Source organism: Cyanistes caeruleus, chromosome 1 (assembly GCF_971803275.1).
Source record: "Cyanistes caeruleus chromosome 1, bCyaCae1.hap1.1, whole genome shotgun sequence".
In the NCBI taxonomy this organism is placed as follows: Eukaryota; Metazoa; Chordata; class Aves; order Passeriformes; family Paridae; genus Cyanistes; species Cyanistes caeruleus.
Window position 1 is genome coordinate 1921133 of NC_141701.1, and position 20998 is coordinate 1942130.

At 51.2% G+C, this 20998-nt stretch overlaps 7 protein-coding genes across 7 annotated transcripts; all 7 read left to right on the forward strand.

Annotated features, from left to right (window-relative positions):
* Positions 1 to 753: 753 nt before the first annotated feature.
* Positions 754 to 1080, forward strand: LOC147655243 (feather beta keratin-like). Its single transcript, XM_086875992.1, has one exon. The coding sequence runs from the start codon at positions 754 to 756 to the stop codon at positions 1078 to 1080; it is 327 nt and encodes a 108-aa protein (XP_086732118.1).
* A 2268-nt stretch (positions 1081 to 3348) lies between these two features.
* LOC147655244 (feather beta keratin-like) lies at positions 3349 to 3675 on the forward strand. Its single transcript, XM_086857986.1, has one exon. The coding sequence runs from the start codon at positions 3349 to 3351 to the stop codon at positions 3673 to 3675; it is 327 nt and encodes a 108-aa protein (XP_086714112.1).
* A 2262-nt stretch (positions 3676 to 5937) lies between these two features.
* On the forward strand, positions 5938 to 6274 carry LOC111942088 (feather beta keratin-like). Its single transcript, XM_023945283.2, has one exon. It carries the CDS (start codon positions 5954 to 5956, stop codon positions 6272 to 6274), a length of 321 nt encoding a protein of 106 aa, XP_023801051.2. The 5' UTR covers positions 5938 to 5953.
* Positions 6275 to 8550: 2276 nt separating this feature from the next.
* LOC111942093 (feather beta keratin-like) lies at positions 8551 to 8859 on the forward strand. Its single transcript, XM_023945289.2, has one exon. It carries the CDS (start codon positions 8551 to 8553, stop codon positions 8857 to 8859), a length of 309 nt encoding a protein of 102 aa, XP_023801057.2.
* A 3250-nt stretch (positions 8860 to 12109) lies between these two features.
* On the forward strand, positions 12110 to 12822 carry LOC111945080 (feather beta keratin-like). Its single transcript, XM_086858091.1, has 2 exons — positions 12110 to 12145; positions 12330 to 12822. The coding sequence occupies exon 2, from the start codon at positions 12350 to 12352 to the stop codon at positions 12668 to 12670; it is 321 nt and encodes a 106-aa protein (XP_086714217.1). The 5' UTR covers positions 12110 to 12145; positions 12330 to 12349; the 3' UTR covers positions 12671 to 12822.
* Positions 12823 to 15521: 2699 nt separating this feature from the next.
* LOC111945081 (feather beta keratin-like) lies at positions 15522 to 15847 on the forward strand. Its single transcript, XM_023947766.2, has one exon. The coding sequence runs from the start codon at positions 15539 to 15541 to the stop codon at positions 15845 to 15847; it is 309 nt and encodes a 102-aa protein (XP_023803534.1). The 5' UTR covers positions 15522 to 15538.
* A 2657-nt stretch (positions 15848 to 18504) lies between these two features.
* LOC111944646 (feather beta keratin-like) lies at positions 18505 to 18972 on the forward strand. Its single transcript, XM_023947355.2, has one exon. It carries the CDS (start codon positions 18519 to 18521, stop codon positions 18816 to 18818), a length of 300 nt encoding a protein of 99 aa, XP_023803123.1. The 5' UTR covers positions 18505 to 18518; the 3' UTR covers positions 18819 to 18972.
* The last annotated feature ends 2026 nt before the right edge of the window (positions 18973 to 20998 follow it).

Consider the following 20998-nt stretch of genomic DNA (forward strand, 5'->3'; position numbering starts at 1 on the left):
CACCTCTTCAGTCCTCTTTGACACTCACCATCAACACCAGACTTGGCTCTCAAACACTCACACTTTAAAGGAAGAATGACTGCAATGGAAGGGGCAGCTCCTCATGCACGGCACAGTTGCAATGCCCAGAGCAGCCTGACATGGCTGCAATGGAATGGGGCCCCTCTTCACAACACACCCACAAACTAAACCACACTACTGCCACAAAATGACCTCACTGATGATTCCCTTACTTTTCCTCGGCTTTTGTTGTGTATTCCGGTTTTCTCTGACACACATCTTCAATGCCCATTGACTCCAAACACCAAGCCTCACTTTAAAGATGCTGCTAAGGTCAGACAGACCCAGTGTCCGTAGAGCAAAACATGACATGGCAGAGTTGTAGTAAAGCCACGTCATGACTCACCAGGATGGGCCGGGCAAGAGCTGCTGTCTGCAAAATGCCCAAGGCCATGGGACAAGGCTGTCCCGCCCCTCCGGGACCAGCATAAAAGATGTCCCAGAGCCTCTGTCCCTCACACACTTCTCCTCAAGCCTTCTCCTCCAGTGCCGACAACCAGGTGAGCCTCAAACCCCTGAGCCTCCACCTCCTGCCCCTTGGGCCCCTCTCTTCCAGTATCCTTGTCCCCAGGCTCAGCAGCCCTCACACCTCCCCACAGCCCCACAACAGCCTCCACACTCCCTCACCCCTCAAGTCCCCACACCCCCGCTTGCTTAATCCCCTCTCTTCCAGGGACCCTCCACACCACACCCATGGCCTGCAACAACCTCTGCCGTCCCTGCGGACCCACCCCGCTGGCCAACAGCTGCAACGAGCCCTGTGCCCTGCAATGCCAGGATTCCCGTGTCATCATTGACCCTGCTCCTGTGCTGGTCACCCTGCCAGGACCCATCATGACCTCCTTCCCCCAGAACACCGTCGTCGGATCCACCTCCTCAGCTGCCGTTGGCAGTGAACTCAATGCCCAGGGACAGCCCATCTCCGGTGGATTTGGCTTTGGCCTTGGCTATGGGCTGGGCTATGGCTACGGGCTGGGAGGCTTGGGCTGCTATGGCAGAAGGGGCGGTTACATCTGCTAAGAACCATTGGTGCAAGAGTTTGGGCTTCTGGCAACAGCTTCAGCAATCAAAGCACCGCAGCTGATGGTTACCCTACTTGCAACTCGAACCAGATCCCTGCCAGCTTTTTCTCCTGTCTCTTCAGTCTTTTTCCTCAATAAAGTTTTCCTGCATCAAAGCCTGAGATGTCTCCATTTTGATTTCAAATTGTCTCACACCCACACCCAGCACATTGTGAGGCCTTAACAGGCTGTTGGTGTAGGGGGAAAAGGGCTGGAACATCTTTCTTAGGACATATATCCCCACCAGTAATCACAAGAACTGCACAGGAAGCAGGGTTGAAGTGTGACCTTCCAGAACCTTTCATAAGCCCCATCACCTGCTACACCCAAGGCTTTGACACACCAGGGTTCTCCTGCTCATGGCTCTGAAAAAGCCACTATGTGCCAGTAGACACTTGACAAACTCTCTTTCCCAGCTGATTCCCAAACCCTCCCAGATTAATGTCACAAATTCATACATTTTGGGAGGAACTCTGGAGGGCAAGAGCTTCATTCCCTTCTGCTCAAGACCAACAAGAGCAGGAATTCCAGCACCATGGGCAGTTCAGGTTTTGCATCTCCCAGGACAGAGATTCCACCACCTCTTCCATTCTGTCACCACCCTCACACTGAAAAATGCTTCTAGTCCTTGACAAGGACTAAAAAAAATCTGTCTTCTCTTGTGCCCTTGCCCTATTATCCTTCACATGTGCACTGCTGAGGATGCCTGTGATCACTCACCCTCATTCCCTACCCTCAGGGATTTCCCTACACTGATGATGTGCCCCTCTCCATCCTTGTCTCCTGGGATTCACAGCTCTCTCTCATTTTCTCATCAGTGAAAGATCTCCCAGCTGCTTTACAGTCTTGTTGGCCATGAACTGGTTTTGTTTCACTAAGTCCACGGGCATCTTCCACTGGACAGCCCAGATCTGCCCAAACCGCACTGCACAGGAACCTGTTAGTGCTCTAAAGAGAGGATGGCCCACCTCTCCCAGCTTCGGGACAAGAATTTTCTGAAATCTGTCTTGGACGCTGATGTTGCCTTTTCAAGTAAAGCTGCATGGCGCCCCTGGGGTCTCTTTGTTCTCCACCAGCAGCACCGGGTGATGCTCTGCAAAGCTGCTTTTCACACTCTCAGCCCCCAGCATGACCTGGGGCCAGGTGCTCTTCCTGTGCAGATGCAGAACATTCCATTTCTCACTCCTGAAATGTAGGAGATTCCATTAACCCTCAGTCTCCAGGTCTCTCTGACTGGTGGCACAACCAAGTGGTGCCTCAGCCACTCCACCATCTGCCAACTTGCTGAGGAGGCAACTCTCCCACTGCCCACATGGAACGGAAGAGTCCAGGTGCTCACACCTGGCACAGATGCAAAGCCCAGACCAGCCCTACAGACCTGGGATAGTTTGAGGCCCCTCTTCACAACACACCCACAAACACAAAAACATGAGTTCCATCCTCACTGATGATATCCCAGCTCTCCAAATATTGGTCACATAGTCAGTCCCCTTTGACAGTCACCATCAACACCAGATTTTGCCCTCAAACACTCACACTTTAAAGGAAGAATGACCGCAATGCAAGGGGCAGCTCCGCATTCATGGCACAGTTGCAATGCCCAGAGCAGTCTGACATGGCTGCAATGGAATGGGGCCCCTCTGCACAACACACCCACAAACTAAACCACACTACTGCCACAAAATGACCTCACTGATGATTCCCTTACTTTTCCTCGGCTTTTGTTGTGTATTCCGGTTTTCTCTGACACACATCTTCAATGCCCATTGACTCCAAACACCAAGCCTCACTTTAAAGATGCTGCTAAGGTCAGACAAACCCGGTGTCCGTAGAGCAAAACATGACATGGCAGAGTTGTGGTAAAGCCATGTCATGACTCACCAGGATGGGCCGGGCAAGAGCTGCTGTCTGCAAAATGCCCAAGGCCATGGGACAAGGCTGTCCCGCCCCTCCGGGACCAGCATAAAAGATGTCCCAGAGCCTCTGTCCCTCACACACTTCTCCTCAAGCCTTCTCCTCCAGTGCCGACAACCAGGTGAGCCTTAAACCCCTGAGCCTCCACCTCCTGCCCCTTTGGCCCCTCTCTTCCAGTATCCTTGTCCCCAGCCTCCGCAGCCCTCACACCTCCCCACAGCCCCACAACAGCCTCCACACTCCCTCACCCCTCAAGTCCCCACACCCCCGCTTGCTTAATCCCCTCTCTTCCAGGGACCCTCCACACCACACCATGGCCTGCAACAACATCTGCCGTCCCTGCGGACCCACCCCGCTGGCCAACAGCTGCAATGAGCCCTGTGCCCTGCAATGCCAGGATTCCCGTGTCATCATCGACCCTGCCCCTGTGCTGGTCACCCTGCCAGGACCCATCATGACCTCCTTCCCCCAGAACACCGTCGTCGGATCCACCTCCTCGGCTGCCGTTGGTAGCGAACTCAATGCCCAGGGACAGCCCATCTCTGGTGGCTTTGGCTTCGGCCTTGGCTACGGGCTGGGCTATGGCTATGGGCTGGGAGGCTTGGGCTGCTATGGCAGAAGGGGCGGTTACATCTGCTAAGAACCATTGGTGCAAGAGTTTGGGCTTCTGGCAACAGCTTCAGCAATCAAAGCACCACAGCTGATGGTTGCTCTACTTGCAACTCGAACCAGATCCCTGCCAGCTTTTTCTCCTGTCTCTTCAGTCTTTTTCTTCAATAAAGTTTTCCTGCATCAAAGCCTGAGATGTCTCCTCTTTTTTTTGATTTCAAATTGTCTCCCACCCTCACCCAGCACATTGTGAGGCCTTAACAGGCTGTTGGTGTAGGGGGAAAAGGGCTGGAACATCTTTCTTAGGACATATATCCCCACCAGTAATCACAAGAACTGCACAGGAAGCAGGGTTGAAGTGTGACCTTCCAGAACCTTTCATAAGCCCCATCACCTGCTACACCCAAGGCTTTGACACACCAGGGTTCTCCTGCTCATGGCTCTGAAAAAGCCACTATGTGCCGGTAGACACTTGACAAACTCTCTTCCCCAGCTGATTCCCAAACCCTCCCAGATTAATGTCACAAATTCATACATGTTGGGAGGAACTCTGGAGGGCAAGAGCTTCATTCCCTTCTGCTCAAGACCAACAAGAGCAGGAATTCCAGCACCATGGGCAGTTCAGGTTTTGCATCTCTCAGGACAGAGATTCCACCACCTCTTCCATTCTGTCACCACCCTCACACTGAAAAATGCTTCTAGTCCTTGACAAGGACTAAAAAAAAAAAAAATCTGTTTTCTCTTGTGCCCTTGCCCTATTATCCTTCACATGTGCACTGCTGAGGATGCCTGTGATCGCTCACCTTCATTCCCTACCCTCAGGGATTTCCATACACTGATGATGTGCCCCTCTCCATCCTTGTCTCCTGGGATTCACAGCTCTCTCATTTTCTCATCAGTGAAAGATCTCCCAGCTGCTTTACAGTCTTGTTGGCCATGAACTGGTTTTGTTTCACTAAGTCCATGGGCATCTTCCACTGGGCAGCCCAGATCTGCCCAAACCGCACTGCACAGGAACCTGTTAGTGCTCTAAAGAGAGGATGGCCCACCTCTCCCAACTTCGGGACAAGAATTTCCTGAAATCTGTCTTGGACGCTGATGATGCCTTTTCAAGTAAAGCTGCATGGCGCTCTTGTGGTCTCTTTGTTCTCCACCAGCAGCACCGGGTGATGCTCTGCAAAGCTGCTTTTCACACTCTCAGCCCCCAGCATGACCTGGGGCCACTTGCTGTTCCTGTGCAGATGCAGAACATCCCATTTCTCACTCCTGAAATGTAGGAGATTCCATTAACCCTCAGTCTCCAGGTCTCTCTGACTGGTGGCACACCCAAGTGGTGCCTCAGCCACTCCACCATCTGCCAACTTGCTGAGGAGGCAACTCTCCCACTGCCCACATGGAACAGAAGAGTCCAGGTGCTCACACCTGGCACAGATGCAAAGCCCAGACCAGCCTGACAGACCTGGGATAGTTTGGGGCCCCTCTTCACAACACACCCACAAACATAAAAACATGAGTTCCATCCTCACTGATGATATCCCAGCTCTCCAAATATTGGTCACCTCTTCAGTCCTCTTTGACACTCACCATCAACACCAGACTTGGCTCTCAAACACTCACACTTTAAAGGAAGAATGACCGCAATGCAAGGGGCAGCTCCTCATGCACGGCACAGTTGCAATGCCCAGAGCAGCCTGACATGGCTGCAATGGAATGGGGCCCCTCTGCACAACACACCCACAAACTAAACCACACTACTGCCACAAAATGACCTCACTGATGATTCCTTTACTTTTCCTCGGCTTTTGTTGTGTATTCCGGTTTTCTCTGACACACATCTTCAATGCCCATTGACTCCAAACACCAAGCCTCACTTTAAAGATGCTGCTAAGGTCAGACAGACCCGGTGTCCGTAGAGCAAAACATGACATGGCAGAGTTGTGGTAAAGCCACGTCATGACTCACCAGGATGGGCCGGGCAAGAGCTGCTGTCTGCAAAATGCCCAAGGCCATGGGACAAGGCTGTCCCGCCCCTCCGGGACCAGCATAAAAGATGTCCCAGAGCCTCTCACCCTCACACACTTCTCCTGAAGCCTTCTCCTCCAGTGCCGACAACCAGGTGAGCCTCAAACCCCTGAGCCTCCACCTCCTGCCCCTTGGGCCCCTCTCTTCCAGTATCCTTGTCCCCAGCCTCAGCAGCCCTCACACCTCCCCACAGCCCCACAACAGCCTCCACACTCCCTCACCCCTCAAGTCCCCACACCCCCGCTTGCTTAATCCCCTCTCTTCCAGGGACCCTCCACACCACACCCATGGCCTGCAACAGCCTCTGCCAACCCTGCGGACCCACCCCGCTGGCCAACAGCTGCAACGAGCCCTGTGCCCTGCAATGCCAGGATTCCCGTGTCATCATCGACCCTGCCCCTGTGCTGGTCACCATGCCAGGACCCATCATGACCTCCTTCCCCCAGAACACCGTCGTCGGATCCACCTCCTCAGCTGCCGTTGGCAGTGAACTCAATGCCCAGGGACAGCCCATCTCTGGTGGCTTTGGCTTTGGCTACGGGCTGGGCTATGGCTACGGGCTGGGAGGCCTGGGCTGCTATGGCAGAAGGGGTGGTTACATCTGCTAAGAACCATTGGTGCAAGAGTTTGGGCTTCTGGCAACAGCTTCAGCAATCAAAGCACCGCAGCTGATGGTTACCCTACTTGCAACTCGAACCAGAACCCTGCCAACTTTTTCTCCTGTCTCTTCAGTCTTTTTCTTCAATAAAGTTTTCCTGCATCAAAGCCTGAGATGTCTCCGTTTTGATTTCAAATTGTCTCCCACCCTCACCCAGCACATTGTGAGGCCTTAACAGGCTGTTGGTGTAGGGGGAAAAGGGCTGGAACATCTTTCCTAGGACATATATCCCCACCAGTAATCACAAGAACTGCACAGGAAGCAGGGTTGAAGTGTGACCTTCCAGAACCTTTCATAAGCCCCATCACCTGCTACACCCAAGGCTTTGACACACCAGTGTTCTCCTGCTCATGGCTCTGAAAAAGCCACTATGTGCCAGTAGACACTTGACAAACTCTCTTCCCCAGCTGATACCCAAACCCCCGCTGTATAATGTCACAAATTCATACATTTTGGGAGGAACTCTGGAGGGCAAGAGCTTCATTCCCATTCCCTTCTGCTCAAGACCAACAAGAGCAGGAATTCCAGCACCATGGGCAGTTCGGGTTTTGCATCTCTCAGGACAGAGATTCCACCACCTCTTCCATTCTGTCACCACCCTCACACTGAAAAATGCTTCTAGTCCTTGACAAGGACTAAAAAAAAAAAAAATCTGTTTTTTCTTGTGCCTTTACCCTATTATCCTTCACATGTGCACTGCTGAGGATGCCTGTGATCGCTCACCTTCATTCCCTACCCTCAGGGACTTCCATACACTGATGATGTGCCCCTCTCCATCCTTGTCTCCTGGGATTCACAGCTCTCTCATTTTCTCATCAGTGAAAGATCTCCCAGCTGCTTTACAGTCTTGTTGGCCATGAACTGGTTTTGTTTCACTAAGTCCATGGGCATCTTCCACTGGGCAGCCCAGATCTGCCCAAACCGCACTGCACAGGAACCTGTTAGTGCTCTAAAGAGAGGATGGCCCACCTCTCCCAGCTTCGGGACAAGAATTTCCTGAAATCTGTCTTGGATGCTGATGTTGCCTTTTCAAGTAAAGCTGCATGGCGCTCTTGTGGTCTCTTTGTTCTCCACCAGCAGCACCGGGTGATGCTCCGCAAAGCTGCTTTTCAGACTCTCAGCCCCCAGCATGACCTGGGGCCAGGTGCTGTTCCTGTGCAGATGCAGAACATTCCATTTCTCACTCCTGAAATGTAGGAGATTCCATTAACACTCAGTCTCCAGGCCTCTCTGACTGGTGGCACAACCAAGTGGTGCCTCAGCCACTCCATCATCTGCCAACTTGCTGAGGAGGCAACTCTCCCACTGCCCCCATGGAACAGAAGAGTCCAGGTGCTCACACCTGGCACAGATGCAAAGCCCAGACCAGCCTGACAGACCTGGGATAGTTTGGGACCCCTCTTCACAACACACCCACAAACATTAGAACATGAGTTCCATCCTCACTGATGATATCCCAGCTCTCCAAATATTGGTCACCTCTTCAGTCCTCTTTGACACTCACCATCAACACCAGACTTGGCTCTCAAACACTCACACTTTAAAGGAAGAATGACCGCAATGCAAGGGGCAGCTCCTCATGCACGGCACAGTTGCAATGCCCAGAACAGCCTGACATGGCTGCAATGGAATGGGGCCCCTCTGCACAACACACCCACAAACTAAACCACACTACTGCCACAAAATGACCTCACTGATGATTCCCTTACTTTTCCTCGGCTTTTGTTGTATATTCCGGTTTTCTCTGACACACATCTTCAATGCCCATTGACTCCAAACACCAAGCCTCACTTTAAAGATGCTGCTAAGGTCAGACAGACCCGGTGTCCGTAGAGCAAAACATGACATGGCAGAGTTGTGGTAAAGCCACATCATGACTCACCAGGATGAGCAAGAGCTGCTGTCTGCAAAATGCCCAAGGCCATGGGACAAGGCTGTCCCGCCCCTCCGGGACCAGCATAAAAGCTGGCCCAGAGCCTCTGTCCCTCACACACTTCTCCTCAAGCCTTCTCCTCCAGTGCCGACAACCAGGTGAGCCTCAAACCCCTGAGCCTCCACCTCCTGCCCCTTTGGCCCCTCTCTTCCAGTATCCTTGTCCCCAGCCTCCGCAGCCCTCACACCTCCCCACAGCCCCACAACAGCCTCCACACTCGCTCACCCCCTCAAACCCTCACGTCCCTGCTCTGCCTAATCTCCTCTCTTCCAGGGACTCTCCACACCACACCCATGGCCTGCAACAGCCTCTGCCGTCCCTGCGGACCCACCCCACTGGCCAACAGCTGCAACGAGCCCTGTGCCCTGCAATGCCAGAACTCCCGTGTTATCATCGACCCTGCCCCTGTGCTGATCACCCTGCCAGGACCCATCATGACTTCCTTCCCCCAGAACACCATCGTCGGATCCACCTCCTCGGCTGCCGTTGGTAGCGAACTCAATGCCCAGGGACAGCCCATCTCTGGTGGCTTTGGCTTTGGCCTTGGCTATGGGCTGGGAGGCCTGGGCTGCTATGGCAGAAGGGGTGGCTACATCTGCTAAGGGCCCTCAGCATCACCTGCTTGGGGTTATGGCAAAAGCTCCTTGCAAGCAAAGCTCCTCAGCTGATGGTCTTCCTACCTGCACTTCACACTGGATCCCTTCAACTTTTCCTCTTCCCTTTTAATTCTTTTGCTCCAATAAAATTTTCTTGCATTAGAGACTGACATGTGTCCTCATCTTTTTAAATTCCAATTGTCTCACATCCTCACCTCACACAGTGCCAGACTGGGCACTGGAATGAACAGAAAAAGGGCACAACACATTTCTCAGCAGGCTTGTCACTGCCATTAACAACCAAGACTAGCACAGGAAGCAAGGGATCAGGAGGACCTTCCGGAACATGGCACAAGCGCATCATCTGCTACACCCAAGGCTTTTCACACAGTAGTGGTCTCCTGAGCAGTGTTTTGGTAGAGTGTCTCCATGCCAGCAAACACTTGACAAACTCTCTTCCCAGCAGAAGTCTTGAACCCTCTCAGTAGAGTCACAAATTCATCCACTTGGGCAGGAACTCTGAAGTCTAAGTGCTTCATTCCCCCTTGGCTCAAGAAGACTAACAAGTGCAGGATTTACAGAACCATGGACATTTCAGGTTTGGCTCTCCCAGGACAGTCTCCACCACCTCTTCCACTCTCTGCCCACCCTCACATAGAAAAATTCTTCCCTTCTTCGTCCATAGATTTCCGTCTGTTTTCACTTGTGTCCCTGCCCTCCTTTCCTGCATGGTTGCACTACTGTGAATAAATGGACTACCCCCACTTCATTCCCTCCCATCAGGGATTTTCATACATTGATGACACCTTGCTGTCCATCCTTGTCTCCTGGGTGTCTCAGCTCTCCCAGCCTCTCCTCTACGACAGATTTTCAGTATCTTGGTTGTCCTCTTTTTTCATGAATTAAATTTCCCTAATAGAAAACTAAACCTCTACTAGGGAAGCTTAAGTCCATTCCCTGTTCTCTACAGCTTGGTGAAAGGAAGACAAGACTGATGTTAAACAATTCCCATTCAAACAAATCAGAGGGCAATAAGGTTGTTGGGGGTTAGGCGTCCTTTTTTTAGTTCTGGCTTGCCTGTGGAATTTTTACCCATTAGTTGCAGGGAAAACCTAACTGCAGATCTTGGTGGGTGCTTGAGAAAAGACAAAGAGTTCGGCCAGGCCTAGGTGGGGAAGGGGGCAGGAGAAGGGGAGGGTGGGGACAGTTTGGTGGGCTTCTTCAGCTTGGGAGAAGAACACTTTGGGCACAGAGCTGTTGTGGTGGGGAGAAGGGAATCTCACCATCACCCAGATGGAGCTGCTGCTTCTTTTTCTTCCCTCTTCGTTGGTGGCCTTGCACCCCCTGTCCTGCCGGGATGTGTGGCAGTGCCAGGCACCACCGCAGAGCTGCTGATCCACCTCATCCACCAGACCAGGATCTCAGCTCATCTCTGCTGTTCCAGCTGAGTGTTCCTCAGAGTCCTGCAGGAGCACCAGGACTTCCGACCCGAGGGGGTTTGTGAAGCATCCTCCATCCCTTCCCGTCTCAGCCGAGAAGGCTGTCACGGGGTCCCTGGTTCTGTTTTCTTGCTAATGCTGTAGTTATTGTTGTTTGTTTCCCTTGTTATAAATATTAGTAAAGAACTGCTATTCCTATCCCCAAAATCTCTGCCTGAAAGCCCCTTGATTTCAGGATTATCATAATTTGGAGAGAGGAGGGTCTACATTTTTCATTCCATGGGAGCCTCCTGCCCTCCCTAGCAGACACCTGTCTCCCAAAACCGAGACAAAGGTCAATCCTTTTCTTCTGAAAATTGAACATCCCCGGTTCTTTCAACTTCTCCTCACGTGTCTTTTTGTCCTTATACTTCAGCAGTTTTCTTTTCCATGTGTCAGTCAGAGCCTGGCACTGTGACCCCACAGTGTGACCGTGCTGAGCCCAGCTGAGACGACTGCTACGGATCAACCAGCACTGGACTTTGGTGAGCTTGGGTGACTTTGATAAATCTCAGGAATTGCTTTCCCATCTCCATTGAGAAAGGCCTGGCATATAGACTGGGCAGAAGAGATGGAGCCAAGGTAGGGAAAGACTGAATGCACTGGAAGGGGCAGCCCCTCAGACCCAGAATAACTTCAAAGCCCAGACCAGCCTGACATAGCTAGGAAAGAATGGGGCCCCTCTTCACAACACACACAAAAACCACAGAACACAGGTATCACAGGGTGACATCAGTGAGGGCACCCCACCTCTCCCAAGCTTTGGTAACTTCTTCACCTCACCCTGACCTGCACCATCAACACCAGTCTTTAACCTCTAAAAACTGCATTTAAAAGCTGCCACCAAGGCCAGGTGGACAGACTCAAGAGAAGGACATGGAATCAGAGAATTCCAAAAACGAACCTGCACCATGACAAGGAAAGAAAGGTGATGTTCCTGACAAGAGCTAGTATTTATTGGGTTTTGCTCACAGGAACACAATGCTAAGCCTTAAAGGATACAAGTTATGAAAGAATATGACCTTAATGAGGAATAAGACAATTGATGTCACAGACCTGCCTTTTCCTTTTCCACCCATTTCTTGTTTGTTTTAATGGGTTTCTTAATGAGGTCAAGGAATACAATTTAAATGACAGAGTACATTATCATGTACAGTTGAGAATTGCAAAAGGCCCAAAACATTGGAACAAGTTCAGCCTGAACAGCCTCTCCTTTTCCAGATGCTCTCTTTCCATGGCATTCAAGACAGATGGCCATGAGATCTCTTTCATACATCAAGTGCTCCCAGGCACTGAGACCTTTCCAGGTTGTTGCAGAGTAACCTCCCCAGGACATCAACAGCTCCCTCAGCTTTCCCGGGTGCAACACAAAGAGTGATGGACATGCAGTGGCACAGAAAAGGGGCCAAATCTTCACAAAGCATCAAAAAAACACAGACACGAGTGCCACACAATTACCTCACCAGTGACATTGCAAATCTCCAGGGCTCTGGTTGCTTATTCAGTCCTCTCTGACACACATATAATATGAAATACTCCCAAATATCAACTCCTAATTGAAAGCTGCTGCCAAGGTCAGACGGACACGTAATCAAGAGCTGGACATTGAATTGCAGAGTTATGAGAAGAAAAATAGTCTCCAAATCATGACTCAGCAAGCTGGGCCAGCAAAGTGCTGCTGCTTGCAAAATGCCCCAAGGCCATGGGACAAGGCTGTCCCTCCCCTCCAGGACCAGCATAAAAGCTGGCCCAGAGCTTCTCTCCCTCACACACTTCTCCTGACACCTTCTCCTACTGCTCCTGCTGACAACCAGGTGAGCCTCAAATCCCTGACTCTCCTGCTCCGGCACCCCTGGGCCCTCTGCCAGCATGCTCAGCCTCAGCAGCCCTCACACCTCCCCACAGCCCCACAACAGCCTCCAAACTCTCCCATTCTTGCCTGCATCACCACCCCTTGCACCCCAACACCCCTGCCCTGCCTCATCCCCTCTCTTCCAGGGACCCTCCACACCACAACCATGGCCTGCAACAACATCTGCCGTCCCTGCGGACCCACCCCGCTGGCCAACAGCTGCAACGAGCCCTGTGCCCTGCAATGCCAGAACTCCAGCGTCATCATCAACCCTTCCCCTGTGCTGGTCACCATGCCAGGACCCATCATGACCTCCTTCCCCCAGAACACCGCCGTTGGATCCACCTCCTCGGCTGCCGTGGGCACTGAACTCAGTGTGCAGGGACAGCCCATCTCTGGTGGCTTTGGCTTTGGCTATGGGCTGGGCTGTGGCTACGGGCTGGGAGGCCTTGGCTGCTATGGCAGAAGGGGTGGCTACATCTGCTAAGGACCCTCAGCATCACTCCTGACACCACCAGCTCCTTCAAGCAAAGGATTTCAGCTGGTGTTCTCCCTTATTGAAGCTCACACTACCTCCATTCCCACTTCTTTCTTCTGCCTTGTTATTCTACTGCCTCAATAAAGCTTCACTGTAATGTAGCCTCAGATGTCTCCTCCTTTGTTCTACCAGCGCTCCTGCAACTTCACCTAGCACAAAGTCAGGGGTCAACAGCCCATCAGTTTATGTGGAAAAGGGGCCACAAGTCCCCATCCCATCTCTTGGGATCTCTGTCAACAGCAGAACCATCCACTGCGCTTCCAGAATGCAGCACAAACCCTTCCTTTTCCCAAAGCCTTGGACACGTTGATGCACTTGTGCACTTGTGCCCATATCCCATACGCAACCTGCTGATGGCAGCACGCATTTGCCCAGTTCTTCCCCACTGTGACTCTCCAAACAACCCAGCACTGGAATCCAGGAGTGCAGAAGGAACCTGGGGAACTCCATTAGTTCACGCTAACCTGGTCCCCAGATGAAACAACCAACCTTTCCTCAGCAGCCCCTCACAGAAATGGTTCTGTAGGTTCTTCACCAACATCCTTGTTCTTCTGTGGACATTCTCAAGCACCTCAACATCTTTCTTGCTGTGAGGGGCCTAAAACTGAACTCAGATTCAGGGTGTGGCCTCACCAGTACCCAATACAGTGGGACAGTCACTGCCATGGTCCTGCTGGCCCCACTATGGGTAATACAAGCCAGGATGATGCTGGTTTTTGTGGCCACCTGGGAACACATTGGATCATGTTCAGCTACTGTCAACCAGCACCCCCAGATCCTTTTCCTATGGGCAGCTTTCTAGTCACTCCTTCCCAAGCCTGGAGATTTAAGTCTTTACTAAATTCCAAGTAAAAATCATCCAGAGCCTTTTCCTCATTTACTAAGGAGGTCACATTGACATCTCAGGTGATGAGGTTGGTCAAGCAGGACCTGACTTTGCTAAAGCCAGGCTGGCTGGGCATGATCACCTGGTGGTCCTGAAGGGGCCATTAAATACAATTTTATATATATATATAAATATATATATAAATGTAATACATTAAATGCAATAAGATGATCTGCTCCAGCAACTTCTGCAGCACCAGAAGACTGAGACTGACAGGCCTGGAGTTGTCCAGACCCTTCTTCTGGCCCTTCTTCTAGAGAAGAGTCCCATTTTCAAGCCTCCATCAACTGCAACTTCCCCAATTAGCCAGGACTGCTGGCAAAAACAACAAGTGGCTTGGGAACACTTTCACCAGCTCCCTCAGAGCCCTTAGGTGGATCGACTCAGTACCACACACAAGTCTATCACTCACCATCCTCACTGGATTATGAGGGATTGAAATTTCTCACTGGTATGGAACTTTCTCCCTCAAAAGGATGTTGTGCCCATCCCAGGAAGCAGAATCACAGTAAAGAGAATCATTAGTGCTCAAGGAACCTCTCAGAGGTGACCAAAGACTCATGGCTTTGCTTGAAAAGGAACTTGCAGATTCTCTTGTTCCAACTCCCTGCAGTGGACAGACACCTTCCACTATCCCAGGTCACCTGAAGCCCTGGCCAACCTGGTCATGACCATTACCAGGGTTGGGGCAGTCACAGCTTCTCTGGGAAACTTGTGCCAGGGCCTCATCACGCACACAAGGAAGAATTTCTCCCCAGTGTCCCATCTAAACCTACCCTCTGGCAGTGGGAAGACATTTCCCCTTGTCCCATCACTCTCTGTTTGTGTTGGAGATCATGGAGTTCAACCCAACCTGCTCAAGGAAGGACAGCTCAACAAGGCTGCCCATGAACATATCAACTCGAGGTTTAGTAACTTGAGGCCATTTCCACTTGTCCCATCACTTGCTAAAAGGGAAGAAAGGGCAACAGCAGTCTCACAAAAAAACTCTTTTCAAACAGTTGCAGAAAGGGAGACAGTCTCTCCTTCGGCCGCCTTGTCTGCATCTAAAAATCTGCAGTTCATAAAACCACTACTGAAAATCTTGTTCTCCAGATCCCTCAGCAGCTGTTCCTAGGATGTGTCACACCACAGAAGAACCATTGTAACACCAGGGTGTCAAAGCTGGAGCAGAACCAATGAGAAACACCAGTCCGAAAGACAGGTCCGGTGACCTGGTGGTGATGTGAGGAGGAATGACCACAATGGAGGGGTCATCTCCTCACACATGGCACAGCTGCAAAGACCAGACCATCCTGACAGGTCTGTAATAAAATGGCACCCCTTTGCACAACACACCCACAAACCAAACCACACAAGAGCAATCGGGTGGGGACTCAGATGACACCTCTAAGGTGCTGTTGTCTGTTCTGCATTCTCTGGCACACATCTTAAATGCAAATCCTCCCAAAACATAAACTGTCACTTTAAAGCTGCCACCAAGGTCAGATGGACATGGACTCAAGACAAGGACATGACACTGCCGATTTGTGGGAAGGAAAACACTCCCCACCACATGACTCACAAAGCTGGGGCAGCCAAGAGCTGCAGCCCACAAAATGCTCCAAAGCCATGGGACAAGGCTGTCCCGCCCCTCCAGAGGCAGCATAAAAGCCGGCCCAGAGCCTCTGTCCCTCACACACTTCTCCAGACACCTTCTCCTGCTGTCAACCAGGTGAGCCTCAAACCTCTGATCCTCCCTCCTTCCCCCTTTACCCCTCTCTTCCAGCACCCTCAGCCCCAGCCTCAGCAGCCCTCACACATCCACACAGCCCCACAACAGCCTCCACACTCCCTTGCCTCCCTTGCCCTCCTGTATCACCACCCCTTGAAGCCTTCATCCCTGCCCTGCTTCACACCCCTCTCTTCCAGGGACCCTCCACACCACAACCATGGCCTGCAACAACATCTGCCGTCCCTGCGGACCCACCCCACTGGCCAACAGCTGCAATGAGCCCTGTGCCCTGCAATGCCAGAACTCCAGCGTCATCATCAACCCTTCCCCTGTGCTGGTCACCATGCCAGGACCCATCATGACCTCCTTCCCCCAGAACACCGTCGTCGGATCCACCTCCTCGGCTGCCGTTGGTAGCGAACTCAATGCCCAGGGACAGCCCATCTCTGGTGGCTTTGGCTTTGGCCTTGGCTATGGGCTGGGAGGCCTGGGCTGCTATGGCAGAAGGGGCGGCTACATCTGCTAAGGGTCCTCAGCAACAACCCTGACACCACCAGCTCGTTCCTCTGGCAGCAGCTCCTGCAATCAAAGCACCTTGGCTGGTGGCTACCCTACCCAAACTGCCGACCTGCTCCCTTCAATTTCTTATTCCTTTCTCTTCATTTTTATTGCCTCAATAAAGTCCTGTTGCATCAAAGCATGAGATACCTTCTTTTATTTTTGAATTTTTATGGTCTCACATTCTTACCCAGCAGAGTGCCAGGAATGAACAGGCAGTTTGGATAGATGGAAAAGGGGTAAAACATTTTTCTTGGCAAAGATGTCACCATGAGTACCAAACAAGACCAGCAAGGGATATAAGGGAGGAGGGGAATGACCTTTTAGAACATGAAACAAACCCATCGCCTGATAACACCAAAGGCTTTGACATATCAATGCTCTCCTGTGCGTGGCTCTGGTGAAGCCACTCCATGGCAGCACATACTTGACAAACTCTCTTCCCAGCAGGACTCTCAAATCCTCACCACAAACAGAAAAACAACATCATCCACCTGGGCAGGAACTCTGGGGAACCCTTCTGCTAATTCAAAAGCAGGATTTCCAGGACCATGGACAGTTCAGATATGGATCACCGACGACAGGGACTCCACCACCTCTTCCCCTTTCTGACTACCCTCGTAATGAAAAGTTCTTTCTTTCTTTGCCCAGAAAATTCAATCTGTTTACACATCTGCCCTTGCACACTTTTCCTTCATGGCTGCACTGCTGAGATAAACCAGGCTCCTTTGACTTCATTCCCTGCCATCAGGGATTTGTGCACACTGATGACACTCCCCTGTCCATTCTTGTCTCCTGGGAGCCCCAAGTATCTCAATCCTCCGTGGAAGAGCCTTTATATTATCTTGGTGGCCTTGTACTGTTTTTTTTCAATAAGTCCATGGGGGTCTTCTGCTGGGGAGCCCAGATGTGCCAACACCAATCCACCTAAATGTTGAAGATGTTAATCAGTGTTGGCTCCATGGATACAACTCTTGACCTACTTCCCCTGAGACTTGGCTTCACCTGGACTTCAGCTCTTACCCAGAATATTACATATTATATAAATCTGACCATTTACATGACCTGGCCATTCTGGGATAGTCTGGGATGATGCCATGGGAAACACAGTAAAAAACCTTGGTAAAAGGTGGAGGTTAACACCAGCCATGTCTCTCTCACAGTCCTTCTCTGTATGTAACACACAGGTCACTAATACAGGTTTTTGCCCTCCAAAATTAATGCTGAGTTCTCCTCACTATCTTCTTGTCTGACCTGCTCTTGGCAGTGCTTTACAGAATAAAAAAAATGACCCATTCTTGTCTGCAGGAACAAGGTCCCTGGAAAGCCATTAACAAAGTGAGAGGGAGTCAATGCACTGGAAGGGGCAGGTCCTAATGCTCAGCACAGCTGCAAAGCCCAGAGCAGCCTGGCAGGATGAAGAGGGCCCTTCTTCACAACACACCCACAAACTAAACCACACAGGTGCCACAAAATGGCTTCACTGATGACAGCCTTATTACTCCTAGGTTTTGTTGGATATTCTGGTATCCCTGACACACATCTTCCAAGCAAAACTTCCCGAATACCAACTATCACTTAAAAGCTGCAGCCAAGGTCAGATGGACATGGACTCAAGGGCAGGAAATTGAGTTGTACAGTTCCTGGAAGGAAAACACTCCACACTTCCCAATGACTTGCACAGCTGCGCCAGGCAAAACTGGGGTTATAATTTGCATTCAGGTGCCTCTAGAGAGTAAGAAGATTACTCTCTTTTTCTGAATTGAACATCTCCAGTTCCTTCAACTGCTCCTTAAATGCCTTGTTCTTATCTTTCATCAGCTACAATGAACCAACACAAGACTTTGGGGAGCATGGGAGGCATTCCTAAACACCTAAATGGGATAGCCTGCCCACATAGACAGGTTTAGAAACTTGGAAACATGGTAGGGAGGAAGAAAATGTAATGGAAGGGGACACCCCTCATCCTCAGAAGATCAGCAAAGCCCAGACCACCCTGATGTGGCCGTGGGAGGAATGAGGCACCTTTTCACAAGACACCAACAAACCACAGCACGCAGGGTGACCTCACTGATGGCACCCCACTGTCCAAAGCTTTGGTCATGACTTCAGCCTTTCCTGAAAAACATCATCACCAAACTTTGGTCTCTGAAACTAACACTTTAAAGCTGCCGCCAAGGACAGATGGACACAGATTCAAAAGTAGGACATGACACTGCAGAGCTGTGAGAAGAAAAACACTCCCCACCTCATAACTCACCAGGCTGGGCCAGCCAAGAACAGCAGGCTCCCACATGCCCCAAGGCCATGGGACAAGGCTGTCCCGCCCCTCCAGAAGCAGCATAAAAGCCAGCCCAGTGCCTCTGTCCCTCACACACTTCTCCTCACCACCTTCTCCTTCTGCTTCTGCTGACAACAAGGTAAGCCTCAAGCCCTCAAACCCCTGACCCTCCTGCTCCTGAACCCCTGGGCCCTCTCTGCCAGCACCCTCGGCCCCAGCCTCAGCAGCCCTCACACCTCCCCACAGCCCCACAACAGCCTCCACACTCCCCCACCCTCCTGTAACACCACCCCTCAGACCCCCATGAACCCTGCCCTGCCTCACTCACTCTCTTCCAAGGACCCTCCACACCACAACCATGGCCTGCAACAACCTCTGTGGACCCACCCCGCTGGCCAACAGCTGCAACGAGCCCTGTGCCCTGCAATGCCAGAACTCCAGCGTCATCATCAACCCTTCCCCTGTGCTGGTCACCATGCCAGGACCCATCATGACCTCCTTCCCCCAGAACACCGCCGTCGGATCCACCTCCTCGGCTGCTGTTGGCAGTGAACTCAATGCCCAGGGACAGCCCATCTCTGGTGGCTTTGGCTTTGGCCTTGGCTACGGGCTGGGAGGCCTGGGCTGCTATGGCAGAAGGGGTGGCTACATCTGCTAAGGGCCCTCGGCACCACTCCTGACAACACCAGCTCGTTCCTCTGGCAGCAGCTCCTGCAAGCCAAGCTCTTGGGCTGATGGTAGCCAGAATTGCACATCAGACCAGCCCTTTTCAACTTCTTCCTCTTCCCTCATCATTCTTTTGCCTTAATAAAGTTTGCCTCCATCAAAACTTCGCACGTCTCCTCTCATTTTTGAATTCTGCCTCACATCCTCACCCAGAAAAGCGCCAGAAATGAACAAGCCTTTGGTGTAGATGGAAAATGGCACAACACATTTCTAAGGAAATACGTCCCTACTTGTAATAACCAAGACTGGAATGGGAAAATTGGTTGAGGGGGGGCCTTTCAGAACATGACTCCAACCCATCACTTGCTACACCAAAGGCTTTGACACACCAATGCTCTCCAGCTCATCAATGGTTCTGGTTAGGTCTCTCCATGCCAGCACACACTTCACAAAATCTCTTCCCAGTAGGAATTTAAAGCTCTTCCAGCAAAGAGGGGAACTACATCGCATCCACTTAGGCACAACCTCTGGAGTGCAATTGCTTCAACTCCCCAGCTCCCCTGCTCAAGCAGAGTCAGCAAGAGTAGAATTTCCAGCACCATGGACAGGTCAGATTTGGATCACCCAGCACAGGAACTCCACCACCTCTTCCCCTCTGTGACCACCCTCGCATTGAAAAGTTCTTTACTTCTTTGCCCAAGGATTTCCATCTGCTGCCCACATCCTTGTTGACAATGTTGAACAAGGTTGGCCCCTAGACACTTGACCTACTTTAATTGAAACTTGCCTCGATTTGAATTTTGAGCCTCTGATCCCCAGCCTCTGGGACCTGCAGCCACTCTCAGGCCACTCACTGAACTTTCAGGCAACCTGGACTTGCTCAGATGCTCTGGGAGCATGGAATGGGAAGGGGCATCAAAGGCTTTACAAAGGATTGAGTTTGGCAGCAACCAAAGCCCAGGCCAAGTCACTGGGACAGAGCAGACAGAGCTCAAGCACCGTTTCCTGAAAGAAAATCTTCCATGAGAAGAGGCTTTACCCCTTGGCACTTGACACAACACAAGACTCCAAAGGTCCTGGCTCTTTTCTACCCTGCTGCCACTCCACCTTAGCTTCTGCTCCCTTGCACAGCTGCCACTTACACTCCTGGAGTCAGTTCAGCTGACTGAACTGTCACCTTTGACATAGTCCAGATATAAACCAAGCAATGCCAAGCCACCAATCTTAAAAAAATTTCATTTTTTTTAAGACCTAAATATAAAATATCAAGTCAAACTCTTCCCCACAGCATTGTCAAGGCCACCAGTAGGCCTGTTCCCAAATGACACAGCTCTATAAGATCTAAATCTCTCCTGGGATGCTGACAGCACCACCATCCTAGACAGTCATTGCCAGGGATTGGAAAAACTTTCCTGAAGGAATTTTCCCAAATACAGAACTCAAACTCCTTTTGGACAACTTGACTCTATTCCCTCTTCTCCTATGATTGTGTAAAACGGAGACAAGTCAAATGATTTCCATTCAGGTAAATTCAGAGGGCAACAAGGTCACACTATTTCTGAAAATTGAACATCCCCAGTTCCTTCACCTGCTCCTCATGTGTCTTGTTCACCTTATCCTTCACCAGTTTTCCTTTCCATGTGTGAGAGCACAGCTCTGTGACCCCATCAGCACAGGACTTCACTGAACCCAGGTGAGAAGGGCACTATGGATGAACCAACCCAAGACTGTGGTGAGCATGGGAGGCCTCCCTAAATCACATGGATCACTTTCCTACCTCCAGCATAAAAACCCAGACATATAGACAGGCATGGAGAGATGGAGGCAAGCAAAGGAAGGAGTGAATGAAATGGGAAGTCCAGGTGCTCACAGCTAAATAGAGGCAAAGCCCAGATCAACCCAACCAACCTGGATAGTTTGGGGCCCTTCTTCACAACACAAAAACAACCCCAAAACCATGAGTTATACAGGCTGACCTGACTGACAACACCACAGCTTGCCAAAGACCTTCTCATCTCTTCGGTCCCCTTTGACATCACCATCAACACCAGACTTTGCTCTCAAACACTCACACTTTAAAGGAAGAATGACCGCAATGCAAGGGGCAGCTCTTCATGCACAGCACAGTTGCAAAGCCCAGAGCAGCCTGACATGGCTGCAATGGAATGGGGC